The sequence below is a fragment of the Pollicipes pollicipes genome, unplaced genomic scaffold (genome assembly GCF_011947565.3).
Source record: "Pollicipes pollicipes isolate AB1234 unplaced genomic scaffold, Ppol_2.1 Scaffold_3216;HRSCAF=3773_pilon_pilon_pilon, whole genome shotgun sequence".
NCBI lineage: Eukaryota > Metazoa > Arthropoda > Thecostraca > Pollicipedomorpha > Pollicipedidae > Pollicipes > Pollicipes pollicipes.
The window spans coordinates 6,158,854-6,174,405 of NW_023596251.1; the positions used below are offsets into that span (position 1 = coordinate 6,158,854).

The 15,552-nt window shown below is 51.4% G+C and overlaps 1 protein-coding gene across 1 annotated transcript; it reads left to right on the plus strand.

The window, feature by feature from the left end:
- Nucleotides 1-8,403: 8,403 nt before the first annotated feature.
- On the plus strand, nucleotides 8,404-14,219 carry LOC119091065 (uncharacterized). The gene is made up of 4 exons (XM_037213782.1): nucleotides 8,404-8,532; nucleotides 10,593-10,748; nucleotides 11,340-11,465; nucleotides 13,943-14,219. The coding sequence occupies exons 1-4, from the start codon at nucleotides 8,466-8,468 to the stop codon at nucleotides 14,104-14,106; spliced, it is 513 nt and encodes a 170-aa protein (XP_037069677.1). The 5' UTR covers nucleotides 8,404-8,465; the 3' UTR covers nucleotides 14,107-14,219.
- Nucleotides 14,220-15,552: the final 1,333 nt, after the last annotated feature.

The window sequence follows — 15,552 nt, forward strand, 5'->3', positions numbered from 1 at the left end:
GATGGACAGAGAGAGAGAGAGAGAGAGAGGAGAGAGAGGAGAGAGAGAGAGAGAGAGAGAGGAGAGAGAGAGAGGAGAGAGAGAGGAGAGAGAGGGAGAGGAGGAGAGAGAAGAGAGAGAGGAGAAGGAGAGAGAGGAGAAGAGGGAGAGGAGGAAGAGAGGAAAGAGGAGGGAGAAGGAGAGAGAGGAGGAGAGAGGAGAGAGAGAGAGAGGGAAGAGAGAGATGAGAGGAGAGGAGGAGAGAGAGGAGAGACGGCCTATTAGAAAATATTAGAAAAAACACGGCTTCGAGTATCAGTTCATAAAGCACGTAGATAATCATTGCATGTAAAGCCCATAGTAACATTTTAACATTCATTGAACGTCTTCACGAATGCAGTGTTGAATGTTGTGGAGGGCCTACTCCTCAACTAGCTGAAATGATATTCATGTTTATGGGAGTTGTAGTACATGGTACACTTGATTTTCGAAGCCTTGAGCCGGAGTCTGCAGCGTGTCACCGTATCGGGTGTTCCCTCCCGAGATCGCCTTTCTTGTCGGTGGGAGCATGTCTCTATGCCCTGGAGACCTCAGGATTTGCTGTCCAAACCGTCAGCACAGCGTCTCCCTCCTGTCCGCAAGTGTTTCCATTTTCAGAATCTGTAGAAGCCGTTGAACTCTTGCCGTACTCGGCAATGATTTTGAGAGCCCGCTTCTGCACTCGCTCAGTTTGTTGCGCTTGTTGGCCGGTGAGTCCGGGATGAAAAACAGCCGTAGAGTATTCAAGCAGTGGTCGAACATACGTGATGCAAATTTTTACCATTTGATCTTGTGGCGGACGGAGTTTCTTCATAACGTGAAGCATAAATTAAGCCTGCGAGCCTCCTCTTAACAATTTCATCAACATGTGCCTGCCAAGTCATGTCGCTGGATAGTGTTATTTTTAAAAGCTTAGTACTGGTAAAACAAATGGTAAGCTGATCCCATTTATTGTGACGCGCGGAAGCATCAGGGACTTCTGAGCAACAAAAACGTGCATTACCTGATACTTCTCAGTATTATGCGCCATTTTATTTGCAGCTGCCCACCCACATATATCGTCAGTTGTGTTTTGCAGTTGACTGCGCTCGTCTATGTGGTCAATCGCACACGCTTCGTATATTGTGAGATAATCTACATATCTCAAACGATGTTGTGTTTCAGAAGCGGCAACGTTCATCCCAGCTAAGAATGTAGCCGGTCCAACCAGGCTACCCTACGGGGCGATGCAAGTTATCGATTTTCAACCATTAATCGCTCCATCTGGAATTTTTACGCTTTGCTTTCGGTCCTGGAGAAATGAGGCCAACCACTCCGCGCAGCCAGAACGAAATCCCATGCTGAGCATACTTTGCATTGCCGTTGTACGGTCAGTGAAGTCAAATCCCTTTTTGAAATCACGCAGACCTACAGTGAAGAGCTTGTCTGGCTTATTCAACTGAGAGTAAATTGTGCAGCATTCTTATCAAGTAGTGGGACCTTGAGGCACCCTATACATTACCGTATTGGCGTTTATCTATTTGCGGCCTTATGTCCGCCAGAATGAGGGGAGAACAAGCTGTCCCAAAAGTTTGCCAAACGTAGGTGTAAGGCTCACAGGCCGCAGGTCTCCTGGCGACTTCGGTGTTGCTTTTTTAGGAACTTGAATGATGGTTGCCCTCTTCCAGACTGCTGGTACTTGGCCCTCCTTAAGTGATCTAGAAAACACATGGGTGAGAGGTGGTGTCAATTTGCCACAAAACTTCTTCGGCAACTGCTTTGGTAGCTCACGAGCCGGTACAGCCATGTTCTCCTGGATGTGTGATAGTTTATAGGCTACTTGCCATGGCTTTAGATCGAATGAAATTTCCTCTCCTGGCAAAAAACACGGCAACTCTTCAGTCAGAAGTGGCCCATATGTTGTACATACTTCTGCAAAGTGTCGGTCGATAAGCTTAGCTTTGGAGTTAATATCTGCACCTACAGGTATTTCCAGGCACCAAGGAGCGGACTGTCGATTAGATGAGCGTCCTACTTGTCTGTACCAAGGCCCATTTTCGTCATAAGGAATTTTTGTCATCCGTCGCTTGTACCAACTTGTCTTTGCAATGTGAATCTCTTGAGGTATATATTCTCTCAATATCTTGGGTAAATGGATGTGGATAAATCCGTAGGTGGCCTTACGGAACGAATTTGGCCGGTCTCTTTTCTCTGGTCACAACTGATCCACACTACAGTGTTGTGATCTGCTGATTCAAGTGCCGGTAGACTTAATGGTCCGTTTGGAGAATCAATGCTAGGAAATATTTGATCAAGAATCGCTGATCCTCTGGTGGGCTCTGTCACTAGTTGTCGGAGGTTAAGCTGTCGGGCCAGTGCATCCGCATAAAATGCACTGTTGAAATCCCCAAAAAGGACAGTCCTTGCTCTTGGCCGTGAAGATCTGAGAAAGTTGACGCTTTCTAGAAGATGGTCTGCTAGTGTTTGCCGATGAGGCACGGCTGCATCAGGTGGAAGGTACACCCTAGCAAGTATCATGCTGTCTGCTTGAGACGGTCGAAGGATGCTCCAGTAAACTTCCAATTCATATGGGACTTGGATGTTAGGCATAGTGCATGACAAGCCATTATTCAAATGCATATAATAACACCCCCCCCCGCCCTTGCTTTTTCCCACCGCCGAAAAGTCCCTGTCACAGCGCGATGCATGAAATCCTGCTTGGAATGCTTGTTTATCGTGTAGAGTTTCGTTCAGGCGAGTTTCCGTAATAATCGAAACATCTGCTTTATATGTTTGCAACAATAAGCTGAGACATATGCACATACACACACACACATGTACTTATATATATATATATATATATATATATATATATATATATATGCGTGTGTGTGTGTGTGATCTACACATATATATATATATATATACATATAATCCAAGCAAATATCAAGCGTCTGGCCCTTTGTTACAAGCTCAAATGTCATCCTAAACCAGCAGGCCCCAAGGCTTGATGAGGTAATTCATTTCACTGCGAGGGTGCCTGAACTAACGCAATCACGGCCCGCCTGATGGAGAATGCTGATACAGCGGACTTTTCGCAAAGGAAAATCTGAGCGGCGACAATCCGATCAGAGTGAGGCAATCAGTAGCGGGCCGGGACTGCTGGCTTCATCAAGCCTCACCCCGGCCGGCGAAGCATTGGCAGACCATGACGCAATCGGCTGTGGCCGGGCATGCCCAGGTCCGTCCGATTGACCAGGGGGAGGGGCATTGCAAAAACTCCACCGCTGCCTGGCGGTCGGGGGCATGGACGACACGCCACAGGTCGTCACATCACCGCGGGGCTCGCCCGTCGAGCACCCCTCCTTGTTCTTGCTATCAGTGATGGTCAGGTCAGGTGCGTCACTCAACCGCCCCCCCCCCCTCCCCCGCCAGCATTCATTCGCGCCCCTCACCCCCGTCATGTGGCCCGTCACCAGTCAGCGGGTCACTAGGGGCGCCAGCTGACGACCTCTGCCACTGACCATGCCTGTTACGATGGACTCGGTACCGCGCTCAAAGGCTCTCAGACGGCTTGTTATTGCAGCGGCCCGGTATTCTCCTCTCCATGCCAATGCTACCTCGTCTCGGCGCCCACAAAAACCGGCAAGGACGCGCCACGGCAAACAGGACGCCGCCGCGTTCTTGCAGTCCCATGCTAACGGTACGGGCAATACGGAAGACATCAAAGATCTGGGGTCGAACGACGCAAGGCTTCTCCGCTGTCGCTGTTGCGTCCGAGACCGGCGAATGGTGGAGTATCACGGCCCCCCCCCCCCCCCCTTCCCCCCCGGAAAGGCAGGCCTGGCTCTCACGGGTTCGTTGGTTTGAGCTCACAGATGGAACGATGCACTGTGACCGTGTGACCGTGTGACCGTCGATTATTTGGTGGTTGTGTTTTTAACTGCTGCTGGGTTTAGGGCCTGTAAGGAAGCACGGATAAACGAGGGGGAAGGAACAGGGTGAGAGGGAATCAGGGAGAACCATCTTCAAGGAATAAGGAAGGGAGGGAGGATGGAGATGTGGATGAATGGAGGGTGAGTGTGTCAGGGAGCGTTGGGAGGAAAGGGGAAGAAGAGAAAAGCAAGGAGGAGGAGAGGGTGAGAGAAGTAGAAAGAGAGGGAGAGAGAGAGGAGAGGAGAGAGAGAGAGAGAGAGAGGAGAGAGAGAGATGAGAGAGAGATGAGAGAGAGAGAGAGAGAGAGAGAGAGAGAGAGAGAGAGAGGAGGGAGAAATGCATGAACAGGCAGAAAGGAATATGCTGAAGTAGACAGGTAGGCAGACAGTTGCCATCGGTCCCGACTCCGCCTTGCGGTGCATTGCGCTTATTCCGAACTCGGAATTCGGAATCGGAATCGGAATCGGAAAAAGGAGTGCAATTCGGAGTTCAGAATTGGATGAAATGCGACTCCGACAAGGTGAAATGTGACTTTTTCAAAAACAGACTTACAGCAGGCCAAATCCGGTGACCACACATCAGGATATGAATCGCGCTGTGGGCTACAAAAGCCTGCATAGGATATTTACTTTTAGAGTAAGATAGCAAAACACCTGGTATTCCATACGCTGCGTGTAAAGATATGGTCAGTACAAAACCACATGCTGGTATTTTACGTGTACTGGGGTAAATTCAGCGATAATTCAAGCCAATAAGCTCTGATCCCCTCTTACCCAAACATTTCACGAATTTATTCAGCCTTAACTCAATGAAAATTGAGCTTATTCCGGGTCCGACTCTCACTTCTCTGGACCCTGAATCGACGACCAACAGAACAACCAAAAATGCTGCTATTTCTTATCGCAAGCTTGCTTGCATGGCTGCCAGGAGCGGCGTTCTGAATGCACAAGATACCGTCCGTGCGCGAAGTAGATCCTCATGCAGTATCTTCATGAATCGATTACCGAGCCCCGGGTGCACCTGCAGCCGGTGAGCAATTGTGGCCGTACTGTTCCTAAACCCACAAGTATCTCCTCTCCACGAGTTGTCGCCTTCCAACAAAGGAGGCGAGGTGCACAAGGCGGGCTGAAGCGCCCTGCACGTGGCACGTAGAGGTACCGGTTGCGGCAGCCTGTGGCTGATACGAGCGTGACGTGATGACTTGGCAATGCGCCTCGAGGCCGTCCGGTCTCGGCTATTCTCGGTAGTTGGTGTCACCAGACGTGTGGCGCCTGATTGGCGGCAGGGACATTGTTAGACAGGCTGGTGTGTCAAACCTGCTGCAAAGACCCTTGTCGGTCCAATGTTCTTTACACTTGTGTTAATCTCAACCACGTCGGTCCGGCGGTCGGCAGACGCTCCACGCTGTATGCTCCACGCCTCACTAAATACTGTATGGTGGCCGTTGTATGCTATTGTATGCTCTTGTTCACCTCACTACATATTGTATGGTGGCCGTTGTATGCTATTGTATGCTCTTGTTCACCTCACTAAATACCGTATGGTGGTGCCAAGCGCTTGAATGAACGGCATGCAACGGCGGAATTCTACTGCCGCGTTATTCCAGTTCGTTGCAGCTTAGCCGTCTGATAAAGCACTAGGTGCCAGCACAGCCAAATTATTTTAATGCGGCAGCGAAATAGCAAAACGACTGCGCTGTGCTCGTTTCAAACAAACGAGCGAACAACCAGGAAGTGCCACGCTCGGACTCCATTTCGTGTTAGTTCACGGCCGTTACCAGGATGCTCGTGAGAGAGTCGGGTGACTCGGGCCGGGCTGCCCGCGTAAGCTTCACAGCTGTCCATCGTTTGCGCACCACTATTCAACAGCGGTGCGTTAGGAACCAGCTGGGTGTAGACGTTGATCCATATTGCGTCAGTAGATCAATGGATTATCGAATCTTTTGAGTCTTGGTGGGCGGGTGTAGCCATAATTTTTTCATCCCGAAGTTTCCTTTAAAGACATTAACACCCGCTTAGGAGAATAACTTCGGCCAAGGCCCACCGCAGCGGCACGTGTCCCTGAGCTGGGTTGGCTCCCGTGCCGCCGCCGCGTCCACGCCATCACCTCCGGGCCTCTGGTGACGTCACCGCCTGGGGCGGGCTGCCAGCCAGGCCGGGTTGCCCCTGAGGCGCCGCGGACTCCCGCTCTCCCGCTCCGCGCCGGAGCCGTGGCCGCCGCGCCGCTAAGCTCAGCTGCCGTCGGCACCGCCGGTCCGCCGTATCAGATAGTCTGGGGCCCGTCGGCCGGTCAGGCGGCTTCTGCACGGCAGCTTCGGTGGGCGCGCGGACTGGACGCTGCTGTTCCGGTTTGTGCCCCGCGTGCTGCGTAATCAGGCTTTTCCTATGGCGGCCGTGGGGAGGGGCCGGCCGCCTTGTGGCTTCCAAACGACTGGCGTTTGGTGGCAGGGAGGCTGAAGAGACAGAAGTAAAAAGTCAGCATTAAGAGATAGCCGTAATGGATATTCGCTTCTTCTGCCATCACCGTGACAACAGCTGTGGCACCCTTAATGCTTTGTGTTTCAACGAATTGACGCATGCGCATCTGGATGCAAAAAATCAAGCAATGATCCAAAACAGGCTGCTTTTTCAAACTGGTTGGCGGGGCTGAACAGGCGAGGTTGACCTCACCTAGGCTCAAAACATGATTCCTCCCCGGATTGCGGCCTCTTATATTTGCGTTTTGATGCAAAGGACAAGTTCTATCGGCCTTTGACACGCTTGTTCTGGTTTTGATTTTTGAGTTGTCCCACTCTTGCTATGCGCAAGCCTGCGTATCGCGATCATGCCATTGTGCAAGCCTGCGTGACGCCAGCGTGCGATTATACAGTACTGATGTATCGTTTAACGAAACATCAGGTTCGCAAAGAAGTAGGAGGCATGTGAAGCATAGCACAATGTCTGTGCGTAAAGTTCCTGTTCACAGATTGTCCGCTATCTTGTTTTGCCTATATCCTTTAGGAAGGGTGCTTAGAGGAGCATTAGTGGAGTTTAATTCAGTACTGAAGTGCAACCCCCCCCCCCCACAAAGTGTTTAAAGTGACACTCTGTGTCAATGATCCCCGTTCGTAGACGCCACAGTGGCCACAAACTTGAATCGCAGCGCCCAGCTTACTCCGTGGCCTGGGCCAGCCGTTTCCCAGGGTTTTGGAATGTTTGAAGTGAGATAGCGACATCCGCCACCAGATCAGACTAAAAATATATACTTTCGGCAATCAAGATCATCACAAAACCATCCCATTCCAGTGTCAGCTCAGATCATTCCTCGAAGTTCCGACTAGCGTTTCGTTTTTAGTGTTCAAATTTTAGCTCCATGTCGGGGCAAGATCCGGTCAAAAGCTGTCTGTTAAATTACATTCCATGCGACCTTATGATCGAATACAACGGCATGGCGCTACGTGTACGACAATACAATATGTGTTTTACACTATATACCCTGTGTCCGTACGTACGTGCTCAGTGTGGTGGGCATGTGTTCCTTGCTTTCTTAAAGAATACTGCGTGTTTTCTGCCTTGCAACCTCCCACATTGAAAAATGTTTGCCGTATCCGAAAAAGATCCAGGAGATCCACTGTAAGAATTATGTAAGCGAGTGGTCTGTTGTTTCGTGACAATCTAATTGGTTTTAAGCTTTCTACCCGCGTTTGTTGTTGTCGGCACGTGCTATGTACTGCCTTAACCCAACAATGCTTTTCTGACCCCAAGAAATTAAACTCCATTATTTTCTAGAGGATGCACTGCTAGATTTGTTTGAAGTGTCACGAAAAATTTCAATAGATTCTTACAAATATTAGGAGTTCATGCAGTACCAGCAATGGTTTCTAAGTGATGTGACGGACAGTATATCAATCGATGGACAAAAGTATGCCAACGTTTACTCAAAGACGTAGTCGGAGGCATAGACCTCATAAAATATATGTATATAATTCTGCGCTGCTCAGATCCACGACGCGTGGCTCAGTAAACACGAGACATCTCAGAATCAAGGAGCGACAGTCGCGACCGTGTTCTACACCAGGCGAATACGAGAGAATCTCACAGGGCCCCACACATGGCACAGCGAGACGAGCAACGGCTCGCGCGACCCCTCCCAGTCTCCACCACATTCTAGCGTAGGCAACAGATCCTTGTATTCAAGGATGTGGTTTCCTATTCAGTTGGAGGCGGCGGAGACGCGCCCTCTGGTTCTGCAACTTTGAGAGGAAAGAGAGTCAAAGCTGCGAAGAAACCCATTTTTTGTTTACTTTGGGAGCTTATTCGGCACTTTGTCTGCTCAGCCCCTCCCCCAACATATTTTACGAGACTACGCCTCTCTCGCCAATCCGGCAAATCCGCCTCTCGGTCGCGGTCGAGCCGAGCCGAGCGCGATCCGGCGGCAGAGGCTCCTCCCCCGGTGCCGGCGCCTGGCACCGAGCGGGTCCGGTAAGCCGGCTCGCGCTGCCGACGACGGCTTCACTCCGGCCCCGCGCCTGCATCACACAGCACGGCATCACCATGAGCTCCCTCGGCCTGCTGTGGACGGTGGCGCTGCTGCTGCTGGCGGGAGTCAGCGCGCAGGAAGGTGAGAAGTTACACCGGTAATGGGCGTCACCGCACATCAAAGTGAGAGGTTGCACTGCTGTCGGGTGTCACCGCTAAAAAAGGTGACAGGCCTTATTGCGGATGAGATATACCGTACAGGGGGGTGAGAGCTTACCTGCCTATGGGTGACATCGCTAATGAAGGTGAGGGATTCTCCCACTGATGGATTTCGCCGCACAGGGAGCTGGGAGATCAGTGTTAAAGGGAGTCGCTGTTCAGCCGTGTGAAACTAGTCACTACTGTAGTACTCAGCCATTGGCCTGCCGAGGTCTGCGCCGCCCAGTTCTGGCCTAGCCCGCCAGCTGGGCTCAGCGAGTAGCAGCCTTCGAACCGGCAGCATGCGAGTCACGCGTCGCGCCAGCCGCTGATGGCGCAACGGCGCGCTCTTCGGACTGGTTATCCCCGTCCCTCCACCGTGCCCCGCCGCCGCCCAGGATAAACTGGCCACGGATTACGGATTCAATATTAGGGATTAGGGTTCGGCTTTGTCGGTGTGCGGTGGTTGAGGCCCACTGTCGGCGCCGCTCCTTTGTGGCGCCGGCTGGTGGCGAGGCATCGGAAGGGCCGAAAGGTGTTACGCCATTACCGATCCGAGGCCGTCCGGGGGCCGCAGCTTACATGGCTGCACGCGGCATATGTATTCATGAAGCATATGCAAGCCCTGCCGCTGTGGAGCTAACACAGGCTTAGCAGTAATGTACCTACTCACGCCTGCACCGCAGCTGCATCATGTCTACAGAGCAGCGTGCATTGCTTTTGGCAGCGGGAATAGTGGTCAGAACGGGCTGACCCGCATCCAAAATGATGATGTTCAGTGAGTGCTGTGGATTTTGGCTGCTGATGAGTACTGGCTTATCTCAGTGCGGCGCCGATAAGTGGGCCAAACTTTTGATAACATCACAACTTCGACTTGCTCGACAGGCTCTCGTTGCACAAATGTTGAACTGTGTCATTGGGATATTGTAAAAGGATGGCAGACATATAGGCTGGTTATATGTGTGCTTGTGTGTAGGACTATTCGTATGAACCTATATATGTTTTAATGCCCGGTACGCATTTTTGCGCGATGCCGGTCATGTGTATAATACGTCTGTACGTCATTGATCTTCATGCATTGCGGCAATCCGCCAACACTTATACTGACACCTCAGAACACGCGTCTTACTGCCCGTTGGGACCCATCTTAACGTGGCGGGAAGCTCGAGCTCTCGTCACTTCCTAATGTGATCAGTCACCACAGAATGGCTCCATCCCAAAATAACGTCCCACCGCGCTGGCGCCATGTTAATCGGCTTAAGGCGAGACGGTAGCCGGAGGGGCCCGTGCCCGGTGAGTGCCTCGCCCACGGGGTGTCGTGAGTTCGTGAGAATCAGACTACGGGCCTCGTCAAGGTGACCCCAGCTATACAACGCACTGTCTACCGGGGGCCCCGCTCCGAGTTCAAGGTTACCCCAGTACTACAGCACATTCTTCAACAGGCTCTTCTCCGAATTAGCCAACATTTTTGCAAGCAGGCCAGTCAAAAACCAGAGCAGGCAGTCGTCAAGAGACAAATGCGGCAAGAAACTCTAAAAGCCACGAGCTGGTGGTGTTTGGGTAATGGGCGAGTGTTCATACTGCACACTCAATGTGTTTTTGCGCCCGCCGCCAAATGCCGACGGACGGCTGTCATCGGTTTCTTTATCCGCTGTCATCCATTGACTTTTGTCTACCGGCCATCTTAAGTCCCTTTTCGTTGTCATATATGTAATGTATCACACTCTCGCCGCCCCATCCACGATGCCACGCCCACTGCCTTACTCCCTGCCGCAAAGTTGTTGCCACACATTCGCTTTCACACTTACCCTGCCACGCTTCCTTTCCTACACCTCCTCTGGCATAGACCCGCTGCTACACTCCATCAGTCAATCCCACGCTGCTACACTCCATTTGTCAATCCCACGCTGCTACAGTTCATCCGCCACACTCGCTGTCCCGCTCATTCTCTGCCACACGCTCACTGCGGGGACGGACGCCGCTGATCGTCGGTCGCTGTTCCAGAGAACGCGTTGGAAGAGGAGAAGTTTGACAAGCCGCCGCCGCTGTACCCGGGCGAGGTGGAGATCTTCAGCGACCAGCCGTGTCCCAACGGCCTGTACGCCGACCCCGACCGTCCCACCAGCCCCAACACCAAGGTCTGCGTCGAGGCCCGACTCAGTGAGTGAACGCCATCGGCGCAGGTCTCCACAGTGCATTGCCACTCAACTCGCTCTCAGAGAGCTGAGACGCCACTTCGCTAGACTGGACTGGACTGGAAATGACTTGACTTGACTTGACTTGACTCGACTTAGCTTGACCTGACTTAATGTTTAACTTGATGTTGAAAAAGCCCATGTTTAACTTTCTGCCAGGAGCATTGCATGGTAACAGCGGCGCGTGCACAGTCCACTCCCCAGTCTCTTGGCTGCGCCCCTGCTGCGGCATGCACCACATGGGGACGGGGCTGGGTTGACGCCTGCGCAGGATGTACCTCATATGTTCGGCTGGAATGTCCTAAGAAGCATGAGGCGGAGGAAATCCCTGGCTGGGGCCGGCTGGAGGGGAGCGGTGACCGCAGGCAGCCGGGGAGTGCACGCCGGAATGGATGAGCTGTTCCTGTCTACTCATGGCGAGCGGGCAGGCGCCCTGAGTCCAGCCTCGGCATGTAAGCATGTGCGTTGTAATGCGTGAAGAAAACGACATTGGTGGCACTGACCGTCTCACTCACAGGTGTGAATGTACTGATGACGTCTGGCTTTCGCTCTGCAGACTGCAAGGACGGGGTCACCTGGCAGAGCATGTGCAACACCTGCACGTGCTCTAAGGGCACCGGCAAACTAGGAGTCATCAAGTGCACCAAGGAGGACTGCTACGACTTCGAGCTTCCGGAGGAAAGTAAGAGAGTATGCTGGAGCCCCCGCGGGCGGGAGGCCCCGTCATTTTAGGCTTATATAGCTTCGCTACTTCTCGGGAGCATGTTTAAAATGTTACGCTCAAATCATAAAAGGAAGGTACTCTATGTTGTATGTGCGTCGATAGCTGAAGCCATTACATTTCATGTGGTTGTTAAAGACAGGTGAAAATAATATTATTCTTCAACTGGCACCATATCCTACCGTGGCTTTAGGCAAGCCATTCTGTAACTACCCAGATTTTTACCAGAATAGATCGATCATCAGCGTTGAGGAGGAACAATATGACTGCAACAAGCGCGCATTCGTATATTCGTTCGATGAAACGGAATATACAGAAATGAATCATGAACCCGAGTTGATAAGATCCCCAAATATCCCTGCCTGGTGGATAATAAGCTAGCGATGATATCACGAACTAACTTGATCGTGAGAAAACAAATCACCAAAATTGCTTATGTAATGAGATGAACATCTGGAAACTGCTACGTCTTTGCCTAGAAGTTGTATATATATATATATATATATATATATATATATATATATATATGATTGACGTGCCACCTGTTTTGCATCCGATGCAATGTATCTTCACATCATTTACCTTTTGGCTCATAACCGTGTGCTAATTCAAACAAACGTTATGTTTAAACTTTTCAAAGGAACCAGCTGTTTCATTTCGTAAGTTACAAACAACGAAACCGGCCCAATCGGAGTCGATCCTGGAATTTTGTCGTGTCTCCTGCAGTTTACTGTTATATTGTCGTGTCTCCTGCAGTTTACTGTTATGTTGTCACACTGATAGGAACGCCAGAGCGACAGAAAAACCGCGCATTCACTCCAAGGGGCTGTCATACACTCGTTGGTAACATTCTTCAACGGCCTTGATATCTGCCTTTAAGACTTATTGGTGCAGAGTAACGACTGAGCTCCAGCGAGAAAGAGCTGAACATGAAGCGTGGAATGGAACGTCGTGCGCTTTCAGAGTCGTCCCCGTACACAACGCTTGTTCTTTTATGCGATGTAATGTAGTGCAATGTTCTTGGTATATGTACAGAGGCAGTAAACTGTATTGCGAGCGTGACGGACTAAATTAGTTGTCAAACGGGCCCATGAGAAACCGTTACTAATTGTTTTCAGGCGAGGACTAAGGGTGGCTATTAGGAAGCTGCAGCTCGTCTGTGAGGTTCCGATAAAGTCTCGACTGAATCAGTGCATTGCTCTTCGTGTTTTGCCCTGTTCTTGCTGTGTGTGGTTCAGCTATTAGAGTAAAACAGTTCAGGTCACAAAATCAGATACCGTATTAAACCGGAAGGCCAAAAGCTTGTTCTTTGATGTGGTCTTCCGTTCAAATTTCGGAGTACATGACACATCCATTCATGACCTAAACTGCGGAATTTTAGCTGAAAACTATGTGGAGCCCCTGCTCTTGGGGCCCATTTTTCATGGCCATCAGATGGAATATTTATCCACCGTCCTTTCGTTTAATCAGACTTTCAAATACATGGCTTTCGATGAAACACTGAAACTGACCGTTTGCTGAAACGAAGGCTACATTGCGATCATAGTAAGACGTTTGGTATCCGTATGGCTCCAAATGAGGCATGCCAAAGTCCTGATCTGTCTGAATCTAGGATTAGCCCCGTAAACTGCATGAGGCTTGCCTGATGTTTGCTTCTAAGGAATGCAGCCCTAAGCAGATCCGTTGGGGCGACTGAAATGGCGACCTCATGCGTGGCTGTTATAATGTGCACCCGGTGCTAGATTGTTGGCTGACTCCTATTTCTTTGTGACACGGGCTGTCCTTTTGGTGACCGGGCAGTGATTACATGGAGCGCATTGGTTTCGCCTTTCCAAATCGTAAGATATGACTGTTCCGCCGTGACGCGCATCGCGGTAGCTCCGCACGTGCGTTGTGGGTGACAGATGACACACGGACTTCGACAAAACCTGAGGGGTTTCCGAGCCTTCATGACTGCTTAGCGCAGATCTCAGGACAACGATGCAGATCCAAGTAAGGTACCCACACTCATGAAAGAGACACAGTGTGATAGAAATCCAAGACCCCGGGACACCACAGGCAGACTCTCATGTGATTACCAGGGACGTCCCGGTCCTCATCGCTCGGACGTCTCTGAGCGTTCAGCGATTGGTGCCGGCACACCGACGAGGGTACTGGCGCCGATGTCAGAGGAAAGGCGATGCCGATCTCAGATGGAAGGCGATGCCGATCTCAGAGGGAAGGCGATGCCGATCTCAGAGGGAAGGCGATGCCGATCTCAGAGGGAAGGCGATGCCGATCCCTCGCGTGACAGCACCAAAGGGCTATCACCAGTTTCAGAAAACTGGCGGTGCCACCGATTCCAGAGAGGGCTCTCCCACTTCCCCCTCCTGCAGTTTGCATGTCCGTGGTGACCTTGGCGACCATTCCGACTGCTGACCCTGGCGATTTATCGGCAGATCTCGGCAACAGCAACTTGTGCGGCGACGACGTGTCTGACTGCCCTGACGGCTGCGGCTTTGTGCGTCGCGACCACCGCTGTGTCTACTGCCAGTGCGGGGGTTCGGAGCCGGAGCCGGAGGAGCCCGCTCCCAGCGAACCGGCCGAAGAGGAGGCCGAATGAGGTCGGATCGCGTCCCGCCGATGGCCAAACTTTCGCGTGTTTTGATTTCCCATGTGTGTCATTTCAGTATTCAGTTCGCTGAGGATTAAATACATGCCGACTTCGTCTCTGCAGGCTGTTGGTGTTTTGGGGATGAGGAGTCGTTGGGGTGACGTCCAGCGGTGTGGAGATGAGCGATGATAATGGCTGGGTTTTACGTAATATCATCGGCATGCTGGAAATCTGCCAGACCACAGACATCCGGCATGTGCAAAAACACTTGGCTGGACCGCGAAGGGAGCTTTCAGCTTATGACGTGCTGGGTGTGACAATATCGAAACTGGGCTTCGTTGGTGAAACCGGTAATGTTGCTTGCCTTCCCTTGTTTCCTGTACGCCAGGTGCATGATCCATGGCTACAGCAACAATTGGCACATAGCCACAGACAATGATATCAGGTTTCACGTATGGAAATACCGTATGCGACACAAAATTTCCGGCCGATTCTTACATGATTCACTTTGATCCAAACAAAGCCGCAATACTTTGTCTCAGGTAATGCACGTCGTCACAAAAGCAGAGATGTAAGGTAATGCAAATCGCAACAACTCTGGGAACGTAGAGAAACTTCGCGCAAAAATTATAAAACCTCAGTATTTTAAACATAAATCAGGACATTCGCCAAGCTAAGCCAAATTTATTGAAATGGAGCGCGGTGTGAAATAAGGCAGCAATTTCGAAAAGGTGCATTTCCAAAGGTGCGTACACCTCACTGGCTAGCAGGCTGTTGTGCTAAGTCGTCCTTGCTCCACGTTCCTCACACTGGCGAGAAGAGCCCGTCTCCAAGTCATAATTTGCCAATCGGAATTGCATTGCAGATTTTTCGGGCTTTCACTTTCGAGGAAATTGCCGTAAGGATCATAATCCGCTTCATGTTTGCGCCTCCTTGCCGACAAGAAGATCTCCTTCTAGGGCTGCAAACCGGATTTCGTAATGGCACGGGATGCAGTTCAGGTTTGCGCCGAGTCCAGGTTTCAGTTGGGGCCTCCGAGGCTTCAGTTCGGGCCTCTGAGCTGTGCCTGCCGTGAGCGGGGCCACACCTGCGGCATGGCCTCCAACAACGTAGTGTGCTCTCGGTTTAACTATTGTTCACATCTATTCTGGCCTGTTTATGTTGGAATGCATATGAGTCAGTATCAATTCACGCAATAACTTTGAAAAGGTTAGGGCATATGCGCCCGCCGCCTGTTACCATGCGAGTGCGTGCCCGCGCGGTCCCATCCAAGGCCGCACTGAGCTGGCATCTCTGCCAATGCGATTCAAGCCTGGTGCAGTTGACGTGCTCACGTTCCCCTAGGCGATCTGGGGTGCGTCGCGCTTTCTGCTGACGCGGCGGGTCGGCAAATGTCACGGCGGCTTGACCTCACGTAACGGTGATGTAAGGGGAGCTGGCCTTCGCGTCACGTTG